Here is a 17,507-nt window from a genome sequence, read left to right as displayed (position 1 = left end):
GAACGGGCCGACCGTGAGGCGGGTACATTTAATATTTATTTAGTCAGAGAGGAGAGACAACCGCAGGGGCAAGGAAGGCCAAGTTGTTTGTGGAAATCTACTTCTGTAAAACTGTCCGTATTATACAGACGATAATGCGATTTCAGACCACCAACAGCATTCTTCAGAGCCAGGCGTGCTTATTGTGTCCTTATATAGCTGAACAGAAATGGTGCACCTTGGTTAAGGTGCGGGGGGGGGGGGGGGGGGGGGGCAGTGGTGCTCTCCTCTAATGATACGGACACCAAGCGAGTGATAAACCCGCTAACATCCACCTCGGTTCTTTAGGCTGGACTTTGAACCACCTTTGTTTTGAGTCGCGCTATGTAATGTCTGTGTGTACGTTCCAATCCTCTCTGAGTTCTAATAATTTTAAGTATCTGCTCAACTTTTAAGCAGATACACTAAGGAGACCCTCTAACCATCTTCTTCATTAACCACGGTTCCTGAATAGATCTTAATTTACCATGGTTCCTGGTTCTTTAATAACCTGGTTTTAACGATGGTTCTAATGATGGTCCTAACGATGGTCCTTAAGATGGCCCTAACACTGGTCCTAACGATGGTTCTAACGATAGCCCTAACGCTGGTCCTAACGATGGTCCTAACGATGGTCCTAACGATGGTCCTAACGATAGCCCTAACGCTGGTCCTAACGATGGTTCTAGCAGTGGTGCTAACGATGTTCCTCTCCCCAGGGGGCGTGTGCATCTCCCAGTCGGTGAAGATCCCGCGGGAACCCAAACAGGGAGAGTTCGATAAGGTGATCCGGAGGCTGCGAGAGAACCCCAACGCCAGGGTGGTCATCCTGTTCGCCAACGAGGACGACATCAGGTGACTGACCCCCTCTTAAGTACCCCGGACTCCTAGCATCCGATCCATCCAGATCGGGCCTCCATTACTCAGGTCTGACACGGAGGTCGGAGGAGTACATGGATTTGTTTTCACATAAGAAGGAAGGGAAAATGAGAATACTGATTTTTGCATTATCCGAAACCAGGTCATTAAGGGATGTTGGAATACTGAATGATGGTTTAATAGACAAGACAAAGCAGCATCTGTCTATGCATTGATATCGGGTAATAATTGCAGGTCATTATTTGTGCATTCATGGTGTAGTAATACAAAATATTTTTCTTTCAAAAAAAACATTGTAAAATCAAAAAATGCAAATTAGACTTGCTATCATGAAATCAGTAACACCAGGTCTGAGTCCAACTCCTTATGGTTGCTAAGTGATTATTCTTTAACTCTTTACTGTGTACTCTTTAACCCACTTTCCCTTCACTCCTCGCTGTGCTGACGACGAAGAAAGAAACAAGGATAATATATCTTAAGATTAATATTTACTGCACTGCATAATAGGCACATTTTGGGACAACTTCAAAAGCAGAGTCTTCAATATAGGGCAAGTTTATTTATATAACCCAAACACAAATGGCAGAGTTTCATACGAGCAGGAATCACATTTAAAAGACAACCTTAAAAAAACGATTTAGATATTCAGAGTCAGACTACTTCTGAAATCGGAGAGGAAATAGTTTGTTGGGGATCGCTCTGCTCCAGATAGCAGAACAACAATAGAAACCAGACAGAATAAAACATGAACCTCAGGAGCAGATCGTGTTTCCCCGTCTGACCTGTTCGTCTCCCACGCGTGCTCCCCGTGCGTCGACAGACGGCTGCTCCACGCCGCCAAGAAGGCCAACCAAACGGGACACTTCATCTGGGTGGGCTCCGACAGCTGGGGCTCCAAGATATCCCCGGTGCTGGACCAGGAGGAGATGGCGGAGGGGGCTGTCACCATCCTGCCCAAGAGACTGTCCGTCAGAGGTACGCAACCTCCATCCTCCTCCTCTTGCTGCTGTGTGAAACCACCTTCTCTACCTCACCCTGAAACTACTCATGTTACAGGACAGGGGATGTAGCGGGAAACAAAGTAGTGCTTGATCCATCCTTGTCCGAATCCCGACTGAAGACATAGGAACAGATGTAGAATTACATTTTACGTTTAGCAGACACTTTTATCCATTGCGACGTACTTATTCATACTCACATTCAAACACAGACGGCAAGATAACAACCAGCTCGTTGGGAATAGTTAGGGTTAGGTGTCTAGCTGGCTGCGTAATAACACCCCTTTAATTCAGGTCCTCCGATCAGATTCAGCCAGAATGTTTGCTTGACATTACCTGGCCGCCCAATAACATTTAGCCCATGCCATAGTTGTAACCGTAAGGTTGCTAGTACGATCCCCGACTCCTCCCAGCTGACTTAATATTCTGGGGCAGTATTGCTGCTCATGGGTCAGGGCAGATCAAACCCAGTGTTTGGTTCCTTTGGCGTCGTCATGGCGACACTAACTCTCTCTTAGGTTTTAAAATGTTTCGGTTGTGTTTTTTGCACTGATTTATTAGTTTTCTCCATGTCGAATCAAAATAATATTAATTGGAGTGATTGCGGCTGCTGTGTTCTATCAAGGCCACATCGTTGAGTAATTACCTATGTCGCCAGCAGCCAATTATAACCACGCTAATGAGAAAATCATATGGCCAACCTGAACATTAACAGAATAATACAAACATAGGAAAATTATATCATTTAAGTATTTTATCGATCAAATTCACAGTATAGCTCAGGGTCATTCTGAGCATTAAATTCTAAAGACATGCAGACATGTCTTTAAATCAAATAACAAATACTATGTATTTGTTGCTGCCTGTCTTTAGAATTTAATGTTCAGAATGCCGCTGTGCTCTACTGTGCATTAGATGAATACAAATACATGGCAGCAACAAGTACCTTGTAGCCATTAAACAATATGCAATGTATTAAGTAGAGTCTAACCTTAAATTCAACCCAACCATTGTTAGTGCTTGGCACTTGGTTCTATGAACATCCTTACTGTACCACAGTAACATAACGAAAACAAAACCTAACGTACGTGTTGTACAGGCTGGTTGTCCCCTGACTGTTGGCCTCTGTTGATGACTGTGTTCAGGGTTCGACCGCTACTTCATCAGCCGCACGCTGGAGAACAACAGGAGGAACATCTGGTTCGCTGAGTTCTGGGAGAACAACTTCAACTGCAAGCTGAGCCGGCACGCGCTGAAGAAAGGATCAGGGCTCAAGAAGTGCACAAGTAGGAGATGACTTCTGTCTGAACCGTACTAACGGGCTGCTGATTCCTGTCTCTCTGTTCTCTCTCTGTCAGTGTGTCTCTCTTGCTCTCTTTCTGTCGGTGTGTATGTGTCTATCTCTGTGTCTGTGTGTCGCTCTCGCTCTCTCTCTCTCTGTCTCTCTCTATCTATCTCTCTCTCTCTCTCTCTCTGTCTCTCTCTCTCTCTGTCTCTCTCTCTCGCTCTCTCTCTCTATCTCTCTCTCTCTCTCTCTGTCTCTCTCTCTCTCTCTCGCTCTCTCTCTCTCTATCTCTTTATATATATATATATATATATATATATATATATATATATATATATATTGTCTAGGTCTTTCTTCTCCCCAAGTTGAGTTCAGAATTCTGTGAGGAAGAGACATGCTGAGTGTGTAGTGAAGGAGTCTTCAACAGCTTCAGCTCAGTCATTAAAAGTGGAACAGCGACGCATCAAATATTCTGAATGTCTGGCGTCTCTGTTGTAGCGCTGAGTCTTATTTGTGCTGAGTACCGACCGCTTGGGCCCACCTGGCTGGGACTGGCTGGAACTGACTGGAGCAGGGGGAGCCCTGGTTAAAATAATATTAATAATTAATTATGATACCATACATTGGAAGACCCGTCATGTGACTCAGGGACTCTTGAACACCATGGAGTCTGAACCTTTGGTACCCGTACATGCAAATGGGGAAACCAATGTTCAAATAATAAATCAGACTGAGGTGGTTAGGATTAGGCTTTAGGATAGGGGTGGGGTTTTAGGGATAGATGTTAGAGTTAAGGTCTGGTTTAAAGGTTAGGTTAAGGCGCGGCTTCAGAGTTAGGGTTTGGTTTTAGCTTTCAGGGTAGGGGTTTGGTTGCCAGGACAATGGCCCCAGGACGGATCTCTGACCCTGAGGGCTTGGTAGACGAACCCTTCGATTAGACAAATTGCATTGCAAAAACACAATCCGTCTTTACATCCATGTTTACAAATTTCTCCTTTCAGCCCTATTTATTGGAGCTTTGAATTGTTATCCTGAATGAATGCGGACCCCTGCACTAACATGAGGGGTACATTGGGGTTCTCATTGGGGTATATGAGGGGTATATTGTACCGTTGTACGTTGGTATTTTGGCGGTTATTCCGTTTGTGATAGGGCTGTAGAGGAAGCTCTCAATGTCTTCAGCCGGCTGAAACACAAGGCACTTTATCGCTGTTTTAAGAATAAGAAACCAAGCAACTCTATTTAGTATTTTATTGTCCTCCTCATCGTAGAAGACAATGTTTATGCGTGTTTTGAAATTGTTGTACCGGTAATTTGTGATGCTTTTAATCATATTTTTATGGAGAAAGAAACCTGCTGAAAACACTTGTTGAAACAATTAGACAAACTGCTGTTCATGTGGTGGAAATAAGTGTCACTAGTTTTGATAAAATAAAACTGATTTAGTCTCCAATCGAGCGACTGCAGACTGGAACGAGAACCCAAATTTCATCTCCATCTACCACACAACGAAAATTACCTGAAGAAACAGAAACAAAAGCAATTAAAATAATTGATTTTGCCTAGCAACAAACAAACTTTTCTGATTCTAATTCCAGAGAGGACTCTCTGACGAATTTATTTACCACAAATTGCAAATAAATTAGAGCAGGAGACACAATTAAAATCCTCCCTCTCTCGGGCGGTATAAATAGGTCAGAGGTTCTGCGTTCTCTCAAAGTCAGAGCTCTGATTCGCTGTTGCTAGGACACAGAACCCGACGGTACCTACCCGAATCTACGCAGAGGTGCATCGTATCCGTGGCGGTCGGTGCTCGAGGGAGAGGGGCGATGTCGAGGCATCAGCGAATTCATATCACATCACAGGATCTGTCTGGGATTCACGCGTGAAGACAGCTGTTTCAAAGGAGGGCCTCGACACGAAGGGGGTCTCGACACGACAGCCCCCCCGTCTCACCTCCGTCCGGTCCACCTGTTGGCTCTTTGTTTTGTGTCTCCAGGGGTGGGCGGTAGCATTATGGTCCGTTGCCTTATTATTTAGTGGTTTTTGTACTTTTAAGTGCTCGTGCTGAACATGGTCACGTTGCCTTTGTGTTAAAAACATCTTTAGATCTCGATTGATTTGAGGGATTTCAGAGCAGCAGACATCTGAGGCCTCTATTTTTTATTAAACAGTGACTCAGAACTAACATGAATCACTGCAAGGTCAGACATTTCTTTCAACTAAATATACATACCTTCAGTTCACACAATATTACATTGAATTTAATGTAACAGATTTAATTCCGATAATTGAACACCAGGACCGTCGCTAGCAATTGAAAACATTCGGGGCTGTGGCCCAGAAGTTAGAGTCCTTTTAAAACGGGGGTTCGGGGGTTTGTCCCCCGGGAAAATTTAATAATCGGGCTGATGAACATGCAATTGTAGCGTAGTTTGAGAAGGAAACGCAATATTGTTATCCCGCAGTAATCAGCCCTGCGGCCCACTGGAAATTCTCCCGACTCCTGATTATCACTCCGTCGATCACTGTGTGTGTGCGTGCGTGCGTGCAGGCGTTATTCGATAGCCTGGTAATGTGTATACATGTACGGTAATATTCGTACTGGTTTAAATAATACATTTGATAGTATTTCCCACCTTTGCTGAGCAAGAGTTTTGTTCTTAAGTTCAGTGATTGAAATAAATAAAAGCCCGGGCTATTGAAGTTTTACTGTACCACTGTCATGCACCTTCCTGATGTCAAGTGGACCGGGTTGAATTAACTGCGGGTCTCTCTTCTTATATATCCATCTTACCAAAGATATTTTATTACTGTCCTTCTCAACACTCTCTGATCTCACTGAAAGGCTGGAAGCACGAAACAGCAATATCGACGTGATGCGCTATGCATAGAGAAGAAAGAATTCCAACTTTGAATTTGCAACATTTTGCAACAAATTATTCTAAATCTGCCCATGTATCGACACGTCAGAATTTTGAGTTTTTCACTGGCTATGTTGCATCTGTGGCTGCTGGTAATGCAACCTCAAAGAAGTCTACTCTACGGAGCTATTTTCATCATTATTATGTTTTTTTATTTTTTATTTGACGGCACAGCAATCCGGGGCTATTCCCAAAAGATCCGGGGCTATAGCCTCGAATGCCCAGGTCTAACAATGCGCCTGGTGAACGCGCTGACGTGGGCTGTGTTGGGTCTTTGTGTGAACACCAGTAGTGTATATTAATTTTAAACCAGCATCATCTTGACAGATCCTCCAAGATTAGAAGAGTTTTCCGTGACGTTGTCTGCATATAGTTCACATTTCCTACGCTGAACTCAGGATTCACACAGCTGCTGGACAAAAACTTTTTGGTGGGAGCTCTTTTTAATAGCCACAGAAATAAAGGACTGAGCCAAATGAGGAAACAAACCTTCGGACTGAAGTACTTGGAGTGGCCTAAAGTCAGTTTGAAGAGGTCAATAGGGCGAGAAAAAGATACGATTATAATCGGTAATTATTTTAAGAGAAAAGTTGAGTTCATGCTTTTGAAAAAGCATTTGAGCATCCACTATTCTCTGGGTGGAAAAGTCCACAATTGTGTGGGTGACTCACTCACTCACTCAATCACTCACTGACTCACTCACTGACTCACTCACTCACTCACTCACTCACTCACTCACTCACTCACTCACTCACTCACTCACTCACTCACTCACTCACTCACTCACTCACTCACTCACTCACTCACTCACTCACTCACTCACTCACTCACTCACTCACTCACTCACTCACTCACTCACTCTCACATCGATTAAGCCTCTTTCCAGTGTGGCTGCCTGATTGGTTATCTGTGTCAGGTTCAGTGTGACATCATGGAGAGGAAGACAAAAGGCTTATATACTGACATCTGCTGACATCATCAAACCTACACACGCATTGCTCTGAGCTATTGCCTTAACTCTACTTAAACTTTTAAAGTGTGTTCAGTGCCAGGGGTCTTCAGAGATGTGAGATGGAGGAGGGGTGAAGGTTCAGGCCCGTTGAGACTGGGCTGGAGATCCATCGTAAGGCTGAGATGGACCTGAGGAGAGACACATCTCAAGGACACTCGTTAAACCAGCGCCCAGCCTCAGACGCCCCACGACAGGCTTTTAAAGGCTGCCACTGCACATGCACGCACACACACAGACACACGCATGCATGCATGCACGTGCAAGCACACAAACGCACATACTCAAACGCACGCATGCATGCACCCACACACACACACACGCATGCACGCACATGCACGTACACGCACACAGAAGCACACACACACACACGCATGCATACAAACCCACACGCATGCATACACACACACACATACGCACACAGACGGACACATACACCCACACACACAGACGAAGGTGTTGAGTGCATGTTAATGGGCAGTCTATTCAGAGGGTGTTATGAAGAAGGGCTTGTAATCAACCAAGAGAGGCGCACATAAACTAGGCACGGCTCCGTCTAATCCAAGAGTGTGTGTGTGTATGTGTTTGAATGTGTTCTTAACTTGGTCATGCTGAAGTTAAAGGTTGTTTCCAGCAACTACGGTGGCCTGCACCAGCATGTATGGTGTATGGTCTCCTGTACTGGTCTGCATGTGCAAGGGGGGCTGTGCTGTATTGTGTAAGGTATCCTGTACTGGCATGTATTGTGTAAGGTGCCAGTAGTTATTACCTTTTTGACGACTCTTGCCTGTGGATAAATCAGTTGAACCAATCTCAAGGTGCAATAAAACACGTTTTCGCAGGAGCCAATCTCTGCCAAGCAGTCTGTGAAGTTCTCCTGCTCCTGACTCAAGTGGGCTTCTTTTCGAGGCTCCAAAGTGCCTTTTCGTCACGACCAAAGGACGATGATGTGTGGATTTGTGGATGTGTGGATGTGTGTCTGGCCAGCCAACGCTTCATAGGGATGTCCACGTCCGAGAGAGCCTAATCTTCTATTATGCCACTAAAGTAGAATCACACAAGTTAACTAGCAATTGCAATTGCCGGTGAATTTGTGAGCAAATTGCCTCATAGCGTTGACCGCCTCTGCGTGGGGTCAGAGCCAGCAGACTTGTTCCAATGCGTTTCATTGTTCTACCTCTTGGCTCTATTGTATCGTAGTTAGCTGAAATAACACAGCAGACTCTATCCAGGCCTCGAGTCCATCTACACCGGATGGCAGCAAACAGCAGTTAAGTCCTCCCACTGTATTACACACAAGCGACCTTAACACCAGTGCAGCCAGTTTAAACTCCATGACACCAACACGGCTCTTGGAATGAGATATTTCCCTCCGTCTGCCTCCTGCTTGCAGGTGCCACCCGCCATCTGTTTAACAGGGCCGGCGTGTGTCTCCAGCGATGGAGGGGCCATTACTGCTCTCCCTGCCGTTGTTTGAGGAGTCCATGTGGGGGGCAGGGCTCGGGAACAATCAGTGTCTTCAGAGGTCTGCTGGGATCAGAGTGATCAAAGATACCCCGGTACATCAAGAAGAAACAGAATGGAGTGACACACAGAGAGGCAGAGGAGAGAGACGCACAGAGGCAGAGAGAGGAGAGACACAGAGTGAGGGGCAGAGAGAGGAGAGACACAGAGAGAGGCAGAGAGAGGAGAGACACAGAGAGGGGCAGAGAGAGGAGAGACACAGAGAGAGGCAGAGAGAGGAGACACAGAAAGATGGGCAGTGAGAGGAGAGACACAGAGAGGCAGAGAGAGGAGAGAAATAGAGAGGCAGTGAGAGGAGAGACACAGAGAGAGGGGCAGTGAGAGGAGAGACACAGAGAGGCAGAGAGAGAAGAGACAGAGAGAGAGGCAGAGAGAGGAGAGACAGAGAGAGAGATGTATAAGAGAGAGGCAGCAAGAGGAAAAATAAATAGAAGAGAGACGCAGAGAGAAGAGAAATGGATAGAAGAGAGCCACACAGAAAGGCAGAGGGAGGAGAGAGATATAGCAGAGAGAGAGTGACTGAGAGAAAGAGAGGGAGGGAGAGAGTGTCTGAGAGAGAGAAAGAAGAGAGAGAGAGAGACAGAGTCAGAGAGAGAAGAGAAAGAGAGAGGCAGTCAGAGAGAGAAAGAGAGATAGAGAGTCTGAGGGAGTGAAGGGATAGAAGTTTGGTCATCAGGAAGGAGGGAGATCTTGAGGAGCCTGAATTAATTGATTAAACACGAGAGGCTGGATGGCCATCTAATCAGTCTGCGATATCCCCACTAATTAATGGAGTTGGACCAGGACCAGGACAACATTTAAATCATTGCCCGTCCCTGGAGATTAAGTCTTTGACGGCATTGTTTTATTTTGCGTCTTTGTTCTGCTGGTTTTTAGTGCTCTGCTTCGGTTCGAGTGGCTCAGCTACTGCATAGTTCCTCGCCGTCGTGACGGAATCAGACGAACATGTAAAGATCTGGAGAAGAGAGACCAACATACAAACAAGAGGCTATTTATAGCCCGCCGACTCCCAGTGTGCGGGCCCGGGTATCAAAGGGCCCGGGAACCGTGAAACATTTGGAGGCTTTTGACAGTTGGAATAGAGCACAGCAGGCGGCGAAAGACAACAATATTAGGAGAGTTGTCAGCAGTTTTACTTTCAGGAGCTCAAACTAGCGACAGAGTCAGCCGAGCCGATAGCCTGATGCTAACGTCGCTAACGTTGTTATGTTATGGCAGCGGCGGCACAATGAGGACCCACGTCACTGGTATTTAAAACCAGGAACACACCATGCACCGATTCGACATCGTTGTTCATACTTCAACACTAGCGTTATTTTACAACAGCCCGACGCCGGCTTATGACAAGAATAACCGGATTAATGCAGATCCTTCACATCTCGGAGCAGATAAAGATGCCTTCAAAGCACGTCGTGTCTATTCACAACGACTGGGGGGGAAAGAAGAAAGAGAACATTTTCGGAACGCACGCACGCACGCATACAAACCCCGCCACACAAACGGACTTGTGTGTGGCGGCGACACAAAGTTGGGACGCCCTCACTTTGTAAGAGCTTATCACTTTGAAGGCCGGCTTCCAGCCCGGGGAAACGTGTGGGAGGCTGCCAGCGTAGCAGGAGGAGGAAGACGGGAGACAAGGAGGGAGAGACAGAAGCAGCTTGGGAGGCTGGGGCTTAGAGAGCCCGGAGACAATGCCGCCGCCGCCGCCGCCGCCGCCGCCGCCGCCGCCGCCGCCGCGCGGTGTGTGTGGGCTGCAGACGCAGCACCACAGAAACATCTCTTACCCCAAGCTGGCTCTAGACCCCCCTCCTCGCAGAATACCAAATGGGGCCCTAAATCCACGGCGGTATCTGTCCACAGCCAGGGAGGCCCCCCTCGGCCCCCTAGAGCAGTCAGGGGCCCGGCCCCTGGCGTGGGCCGAAGGTAGTCGTTGCTTTTAATTCATACGTTTTCGAAAAACTCGCTGAGATAATTGGGGCCGTTAAAAATGACTTTGGTCCGTGGGGGGAGAGGGCTGGTGATGTTTATCAAGTGGGCGGCGGGGAGGAGACGCAGGCAGAGGGAGGTGCAGGCGAAGGGGACCTTAACTGATTGAGGAGGGTCCGGGACCCTTTCAAACGGGGAAGTGGGTGCCGGAGAAGTGCCTTATCGAGGAGAGGCTAACCGGTGAGGACAGCTGTTGAATGATAAGCAGAGATCAGGGAGGTAGGACGAGTGGACGAGTGGAGGGCAGCTGATATACCAGCTTTGGACCAGAGAGAAGCTTGTGAGAGGATTTAGAGACAAAAACAACTCATCTGTGATTGTCAATGTAATGAGCAGGAGTTTAACTAATTAGCCACAGATTGGTGTTTATCGGACGGATGAAAACATCCCAAAATCATCAGTGATTCACTGGGAGGGGATGTCAGCGACTGGGATGATAAGAACATTGTGCCCATCATGCAATGCTCTCTCTAGGTCTCTCTCAATCCCTCTCTCCACCTCTTCTTTCCCTCCCCGGCTCTGTCTCTCTCTCTCTCTCCTTCTCTCCCCTTCTCCCTCTAACCTCCTCAATGTCTTTCCTCCACTATTTTTAATGCCGTCTCTCTCCATCCCTCTCCCTCGATCTACCCTCTCTCTCCTTAAGTCTGTCCCCCCTCTCTCTCCCTCTCTCTTCCTCTCCCTCTCCCCCTCTCTCCTTATCCCCCTAACCCTTTCCCTCTCCTTCTCACCCACTCCCCCTGTCTGCCCCTCTCTCCCTCTCTGTCCCTCACCAGTATTACTGCCAACACCTTAAGGTGTTTTCTGCAGCAGCTGGTGGTGGAAACGCTGCAACGTGCAGCGGTTTAAATCCCACTGTGCAAATTTCCCATTTCCTTTGTGTTCTAATGCATGTTGAACAATCTCATGTTGTGCCATCTGAGGACTTTAGCTCTGAGTTTTTCTAAAAAGCTGGAAGTACTTCTAAAGACTCTTAAAGCCAGTGCTTGTGGAATGATTGTTTTGACCCAGCAGAAAGCCCTTGTCACCCCGTGTAATGGTCGAAGAACACCGCTGCTCTCAGAATGCCACAAATCAGCACGGGTGTGCACATGTACGTTTAGAGTGGGAATAGGGGGGCCCTCAAAGAGAAACCGATTAGAGACACACACACGCACACACGCACACACACTCAAACGAACAATGATCGCTTTTAAGTGAACTTTAAAAGTAGAATCCAGTTACCTGACATGACAGGATCAAAGTCCTTTGTGCCGGTCGTCACACAAACGAGCCAATCTGCATTCACACCTTCTGAGTCATACCGTTAATGATAAAATTACTTCTGAGAATCTGTACCTATGTAAACAACTGATTTCCCAGAACCGTGTTATAATGACGCAGGAGAGTTGACCAATCAGCAGTCCACTTGCCCTCCTTTGAGATCATCACCTCTTCATCCTCTTTGCCCTCTTCAGGAGTCGATACGTTTGTTTGTAGGGGCTTGAACGAGTCTTCAGTAAGAAATAGGAAAACAATGTCTAGCAATGGTTAGGTTGTTTAAGTACAATCATAAGCCAGAAAAGTTTAAAGACATTTTTATCAACATAATTGGTATATAAGATATAAACAAATATGGATAGCCTAGTGGTGAGTGTGTGCGCTACAGGGTTTGAGTCCCCATTTCCAAAAGTATTATATATATAGATATCATTTTTTTAACAAAGATGATTTCTTTGCCTTGTTAACCTTTTTTACCAATATAAGCCTTTTAGGGCAACCAATTATGTTTTGTATGCAATATAGAAAGGGACGGTACAGTAGGATCAGTTCTTAAACCTTTTCATGAGACCCAAGGTCAGACTGCACACTCCACACACTGGAATTGGTGTGTGTGTGTGTGTGTGTGCATGTGTGCGTGCGTGCGTGCTTGTGTATGTGAAAAAACCCTGGCTGACACCGCCCCTAATCCTCACTGACTCCCCCCTGTAACCTTGCTGACTCCGCCCCTTGTCCTTGCTGACTCCGCCCCTTACAGCAATGACCCCGCACCTTACCCTTGCTGGCTCCGCCCCTTACCTCCTTAGCCCTTTAGCAGCTTTTGATACGTTATGCTAATAGAATACATGCCTTCTTGATGACATCAGTTTCCTTGTTTCATCGTTGAAATGTGGTAATAAATATCTGGTATCGAGAAAATACAATTGTTTTATTAACCGTAACAACTTGGTTTACCTCGCCAGGAAGAACAGAGTAAGAAAAAGAACTTCAGTTGACAATCTTCCATTGAAGTTATGCCGTGAGAAAGTCTCATTATCGGATTCCGAGCCTCACCGCCTCTCCTCACCTCGCTCAGCCAACAGCACACTCAATAAGCAGCGCCTCACGCCCCAAACACCCCACTACCACCACACAACACACAGCGCCTCACACACCCAAACACCCCTCTACCACCACACAAAACACACTAGGGTTGACACTAAGGTTTCAAAAGCACTTGCCCATCGGGCAAGTACAAGTCCGGTTCAACTTGCCCGAATGTAATGTTCACTTGCCCAAATTATAATCAGAATCGTGAACGGGCCTCTTTTTGCCAAGCACCCGGCCTGGTTTTGGGGGGGCTAAGAAAAATCATCCTAGCTCAGACTGAAGCTGAATGTTAGCTTCCACACATGTTGCGTTTAAAAAATAACAAACTTCTCTTTGTTTACTTATTTATCGAGCGGTCACATCGTTCCATGAAGTGATTTCAGTCCACCATTGCAACCTATTAAAGCTATCGCCAAGTCATATGTAGACCTGCATGATTTAAGCAAATGTACATAACTAAATGTCAGAGGTAGTAGCAAAGATATGTCTATTTTAACTTTCAAGTTTCTTGTAGCTCTAACTGAATAATCACAATCGCGTTTCTAGTAGTGTCAGTCACGATACTGGATTTTCTAACTTCGACAGTATACCTGGAAAAATATCGATATTCTATACCATTTTCGATATCAGAGGAAAAGTTTTTTTCAGGAAAGAACATACCCAAGGTAAATAGAGTATATCTCCACAACTGCAAGGGCGATAATGTCATCTTTGTGCCAAAAGAAAGATTGTTGTGCAAGTGCAATTCTATGGGGATAATACTTGGTTAAAGTGAATAAAGCTATGGAACACAGCATAAGTGGAATATAACATTTCCACCTGAAATAATTATCAGTTGGTCCTTATCAGTTGGGAGCGCTGTCTTACTATGAGACAAAAATAAAGGTAGATATCTTACAATTTTGACACTTGACACCTCTATTTAAAGTTCAGGGCAAATATAATCGAATGCACCAATACAAGCCAAACACTCGCTAATAAATATATGGCACTAGATTGCGCTGAAGAATATGTTTTCTGATTGAAGGCAATTTACCTATTCCCTAAGAAACCATCTCTTATTCATTGATTGAAAACACCATGTTTAGTTGCAAAATTTGGCCCAGACACTGGATAATCTGTTTATGGTGGTTTTATTCGATCAGAATCAACTTTGTGGACAAAAATCACAAAGGTAATACTTAATTTTTTGTTGTTAAAAGAAAAGGGGACGTTTCTTCTCAAGTTGTTATTTGCGAATTTTAGTTACAGAATGACTTTGGACTGTTGGAATAAGTGGAGGCTCAGCTTTCATGATATATATACCATATTTTCCGCGCTATAAGGCGCACCGGAGTATAAACCGCAGCAGATAAATTGAATTATGTGTACATATATAAGCCGCACTGGACCATAAACCGCAGGTGTTTTAATGTTTAATTACCATCACCCCCTATGTTTTATTCGATAGATTTCGACAGTGTTGCCCCTTATGGGTTTTTCATGATGACAGATAAAAAACGATGCCAGTGTTACCCTTTACGTTTCATTTGATAAAAACGACAGTGTTACCCCTTATGTTTTTTTGCCATAATGATTGATGAAAATATTTTATTTGACAAGGAAATTTTTTTTTTTTTTCAAATATGTTTTTTTTCATGATGACCAATAAAATACGACCGTTTTACCCCTTATGTTTTTTTTCATGACGACCAATAAAAAAACAACAGTGTTACTTACCCCTTATGTTTTTTTTCATGACGACCAAAAAAAACGACAGTGTCACCCCTCATGTTTCATTTGAGAAAAACGACAGTGTTACCCCCGATGTTTTAATTAATAAATATCGACAGTGTTACCCCTTATGTTTTTTTTCATGACGACCAATAAAAAACGACAGTGTTACCCCTTATGTTTTTTTCATGACAACTAATAAAAAACAACAGTGTTACCCCTTTTGTTTTTTTCATGACGACCAATAAAAAACAACAGTGTTACCCCTTATGTTTTTTTCATGACGACCAATGAAAAACAACAGTGTTACCCCTTATGTTTTTTTTCTTGACGACTAATAAAAAACAACAGTGTTACCCCTTATCTTTTTTTTCATGACGACCAATAAAAAACAACAGTGTTACCCCTTTATGTTTTTTTTCATGACGACCAAAGAAAAACAATAGTGTTACCCCTTATCTTTTTTTTCATGACGACCAATAAAAAACAAGTGTTACCCCTTGTGGTTTTTTTCATGACGACCAAAGAAAAACAACAGTGTTACCCCTTATGTTTATTTTCATGACGACCAATAAAAAACAACAGTGTTACCCCTTATGTTTTTTTCATGACTACCGATAAAAAACGACAGTGTTACCCCTTATGTTTTTTTTCATGACGACAAATAAAAAACAACAGTGTTACCCCTTATGTTTTTTTTCATGACGACCTATAAAAAAAGACAGTGTTATCCCTTATGTTATTTTTCATGACGACCGATAATAAACGACATTGTTACCACTTATGTTTTTTTTCATGACGACCGATAAAAAACAACAGTGTTACCCCTTATGTTTTTTTTCATGACGACCGATAAAAAATGACAGTGTTACCCCTTATGTTTTTTTTCATGACGACAAATAAAAAACAACAGTGTTACCCCTTATGGTTTTTTCATGAGGACTGATAAAAAACGACAGAGTTACCCCTTATGTTTTATTTGACAAAGACAACAGTGTTACCCCTTATGTTTTTTTTCATGACGACCTATAAAAAAAGACAGTGTTATCCCTTATGTTATTTTTCATGACGACCGATAATAAACGACATTGTTACCACTTATGTTTTTTTTCATGACGACCGATAAAAAACAACAGTGTTACCCCTTATGTTTTTTTTCATGACGACCGATAAAAAACGACAGTGTTACCCCTTATGTTTTTTTTCATGACGACAAATAAAAAACAACAGTGTTACCCCTTATGGTTTTTTCATGAGGACTGATAAAAAACGACAGAGTTACCCCTCATGTTTTATTTGACAAAGACAACAGTGTTACCCCTTATGTTCTTTTTCATGACGGCCGATAAAAAACGACAGAGTTACCCCTCAGGTTTTTTCAATGTTGACCAATAAAAAACAATAGTGGTACCCTTGTCTACGTTTTTGCGGGGTACCGAACCTGAGCTGTTTAGAGTGAGATAACCACCGAACTTATCAATGCACCAGGAAGACACAGAAAAGAGGCAACACAATGGTTATACTTGACTTTATAATTCGCATGAAATAGAGATAAGAGTCTTCCAACAGCTGACATCAACCGGACTTGAACCCCGGTCTCCAGGGGTTTAGGCAGAGTGCACTCCACTGCACCACTGAGGCGATGACATTGCGCGATAATCAATCAACAATAAAGAGGATATACATGACAATTTAATGTATGTTTGTATTTCTATTATTTCCCTTAAGTTTTTTTTCATGACGACCGATAAAAAACGACAGTGTTACCCCTTATGTTTTTTTCATGACGACCGATAAAAAACAAGTGTTACCCCTTGTGGTTTTTTTCATGACGACCAATAAAAAACGACAGTGTTACCCCTTATGTTTTTTTTCATGACGATCGATAAAAAAGGCAAGGCAAGGCAAGGCAAGGCAACTTTATTTATATAGCACTTTTCATACACAAGGCAGACTCAAAGTGCTTCACATATAAACATTGTTATACATTAAAAAAGAAAAGAAAACATATGCAAAGAAATGAGTAAAATAGAAAGTTAAAAAGGCTTTTTAGTAAGTAAAATTGAAAGTGAGTTAAAAAGGCATTTTAGTAAAATAAAGCTAAAGTATTTAAGATTTAGCAGAAAGCTAAAGCAAACATAAAAGTCTTCAATCTTGTTTTGAAGGTGCTCAGAGTTGGGGCAAGTCTTAAATCCTCAGGGAGTTTATTCCAGCTATTTGTTGCATAGTAACTAAATCCTGCTTTCCCATGTTTCGTGTTTACTCGGGGGATAATTAACAGATTGGTCTCAGAAGATCTTAGTGTTCTAGAAGGCTTATGTAGTGGAAGCATATCAGTTAAATATTTTGGGCCTAAACCATGTAGGGATTTATAGGTTAGCAACATGATTTTAAAATCAATTCTCTGACCTACAGGAAGCCAATGTAACGATTTAAGAATTGGTGTAATATGTTCAAATTTTTTGGTCTTTGTTAATACTCTAGCAGCAGCATTCTGAACAAGCTGAAGCTTCCTTAGAGTTTGTTTTGGGAGACCTGTAAGGAGACCATTGCAGTAATCAAGCTTACTAGTGATAAAGGCATGTACAAGTTTTTGTAAGTCTTCTGTGGACATGAGCCCTCTAAGTCTTGCTACATTTTTAAGGTGATAATATGCAGATTTTGTAACTGATTTGATGTGACTTTCGAAATGTAAATCAGAATCCATGATAACCCCTAGGTTTCTGGCTTTGATTGAGGTTTTCAGGGACAGAGAGTGAAGGTGTTGGGTTACTTTAAGCCTTTCCGTTTTAGCACCAAATACAATTATCTCTGTTTTATCCTCA

At 43.7% G+C, this 17,507-nt stretch overlaps 1 protein-coding gene across 1 annotated transcript in view; it reads left to right on the top strand.

The window, feature by feature from the left end:
• The first annotated feature begins 721 nt into the window (after positions 1-721).
• Positions 722-17,507, top strand: part of LOC130402264 (metabotropic glutamate receptor 4-like) — a 47,860-nt gene continuing 31,074 nt past the window's right edge. Inside the window, exons 1-3 of the mRNA XM_056606408.1 lie at positions 722-873; positions 1,718-1,872; positions 3,041-3,181. Coding sequence (XP_056462383.1) covers positions 722-873; positions 1,718-1,872; positions 3,041-3,181 — 448 coding nt within the window. The remainder of the gene's footprint in view (positions 874-1,717; positions 1,873-3,040; positions 3,182-17,507) is intronic.

Source organism: Gadus chalcogrammus, chromosome 13 (genome assembly GCF_026213295.1).
Source record: "Gadus chalcogrammus isolate NIFS_2021 chromosome 13, NIFS_Gcha_1.0, whole genome shotgun sequence".
In the NCBI taxonomy this organism is placed as follows: Eukaryota; Metazoa; Chordata; class Actinopteri; order Gadiformes; family Gadidae; genus Gadus; species Gadus chalcogrammus.
This window is presented reverse-complemented; position numbering and strand designations above follow the sequence as displayed.